The following is a 2,168-nucleotide window of genomic DNA, read 5'->3' as shown; positions in this document are numbered from 1 at the left end:
ATATATATATATATGTATATATACAGAAATTTAATATTGACAAATTTAATACTAAAAATACAGAATTCGATATGTATATAAATTCACTTTGAAATATTTAAGCATCAAGATCCGCTTTAACTGAAAATAAGTTTATTTCTCTTAATTGATTTATTTTCATCGGTCTAATAATATAATAAATTCTAATTATTAATAGTAAACGGTAGTAATTAATTTATACAGCATAGACTTCCAAAGAGCGTCTTAAAGACACGCAGAAGATATTTTTACATTTTTACATTTTAAGAACGTTCCTAAAGACCTCTCTCGGATAAAGTGTGCTGTGGGAATTACTTATTTAAAGTATTAAAAGCACTGTTGTTCAGTGCTTTTAATAATTAATTACTGTCTTTCAGTAATAAATCTAATAATCAATATTAGATTTCTCTAAGGGAAGATCTCTAGCGATTTACGTCTGTCTTGTTCATGACACGAAGCCCAGCAGCAAGGCGGCGTCATGGGAGTTGGTTGCAATTGCGACGGCGACGTCGGCTGCATGGGGCATGAGTTGCCGGTGCATTTTCGCAGCAATCTCGGAGGCGGTGCGCCAGGCGCGCTCAGCTGCGAAACTTGCAAGTGTCCGCTATTTTTCAGCTCCTGCTTCCGATCCAGCACGGTCTCGCTCTTTACGTAGAAGGCTTTCGTTTCCTGCAGCAGTTCAACAGCGCTCTTCCGCTTTCCTGTAACACGAACGTAACACGGCGTAAAGAAAAAGGTCATCAGTGAGAGATTACTGGTGTAAATAATCCGCTTTCTGGAAGGAAACACCGTTTTCAGACCAGATACCTGATTGAACCACGTGCGACAGTGGGTCCCCACATAATCGCTAAATTTATGGAAACCGGCTTCTCTTTAGAATATCAGTTCCCAATAGGGTCTTTGATCTTTAATATTTATGCTAGGCTGATCAAATGTCCCGGAAGAATCACGTTTCACACCGGTACGTGCATGCGTTTTGCCTCAGCTTATTCGAAGCTTAATTTTTTATTAACGAATAAGTATTTAAGTATTTTATGGAAATTTCTCTATCACTTTTCAAACTCGTTATCACTCTTTTTTTTTTATACATATTTCAGCGCTGCTATCCAGTCGAAAAAAATGAAACAGTGACTGTGGAAAAGTGACAAAAAGTAACTGTTCACATATTAAATAATAATCAAAAATGACTAAAACATTTTTTTATTATATTTTTAAAGTAATGATTAGGGAGGAATCTGGTTAGGTTTTTAGATCGCTGTTTTTTTGTGAATTTTTTATAAACAAATCATGAAACCGATCTTTCTAAAACTTTAGGAGTAATTTATTATATACATATTTCAGCAATAATTTTTTATTAAAATAATGAATACAATAATAAATTATATATTAATCATTATTGTGCTTCAGCACAGATGTTGCTAATTAATGTACAATGTGGAGTCTGTAATTCTTGCTTGAATCAAAAATACCAAAAATTTTTTGAAATTAGATAATAATATTTTATTTTAAATGAACTAAAAAAAAATAGAAGAAAAGTATCAAATTGGAAAAATTGTGGAACTTTGAAAAAAAAAATTACGATTTTGAATATAAAATTTCGACTTCGTTATGCAAAAATAACTTTTTAACAAATGTTTTTGGTTCATTTAGATTGGCAGTTATGTAATTAAAAAACTTTGGACGAAGTCGATTGGTTCAAATAGTTTTTGAATATCTTGTACGCCAATGTCGAAAAAGTGGTTTTGAGAAAAACATATTTAAACATATTTAAAACGTATTTAAACATATTTTCGATATCGCTGTATATCTGCGCGATGCGTACCTGTTTCTCATATATAACTACGCTATAACTACAAAAGTATTTTGAATTTCAATCTTTACGAGTATATTTTTAAAGAGTAATACTATCGATTAAAGCAAAAAAATACGAAAATTTTTATTCTCTAACAACCAGGTTTCCTCCTTAAGAGTAAAAAATATTTAGTCTTATTTTTCCTGGTTTTGAAAAATTTAATATATGTTACAAATTCTTTTCATAGCATGGTTTCAAAGTTTATGATAAGAATAGAACAAGGATTTGAATGAAATGGAATACAAATACATCTCTGATGTAATTTTATAAAATAAAATAAATAATTATTTTATTATAT

At 30.7% G+C, this 2,168-nt stretch overlaps 1 protein-coding gene across 2 annotated transcripts in view; it reads right to left on the bottom strand.

Annotated features, from left to right (window-relative positions):
• The window catches only part of LOC108691561, a 32,299-nt gene that overhangs the window by 2,229 nt on the left and 27,902 nt on the right, over positions 1 to 2,168 (bottom strand). For both annotated transcript variants that reach the window (XM_018199352.1, XM_018199353.1), the window contains exon 3: positions 453 to 719. In XM_018199352.1, the coding sequence (XP_018054841.1) occupies positions 453 to 719 (267 nt within the window). The remainder of the gene's footprint in view (positions 1 to 452; positions 720 to 2,168) is intronic.

The sequence above is a fragment of the Atta colombica genome, unplaced genomic scaffold, assembly GCF_001594045.1.
Source record: "Atta colombica isolate Treedump-2 unplaced genomic scaffold, Acol1.0 scaffold47, whole genome shotgun sequence".
Classification (NCBI taxonomy): Eukaryota; Metazoa; Arthropoda; class Insecta; order Hymenoptera; family Formicidae; genus Atta; species Atta colombica.
The sequence above is the reverse complement of the archived record's forward strand: the minus strand, read 5'-3'. Positions and strand labels throughout refer to the sequence as shown.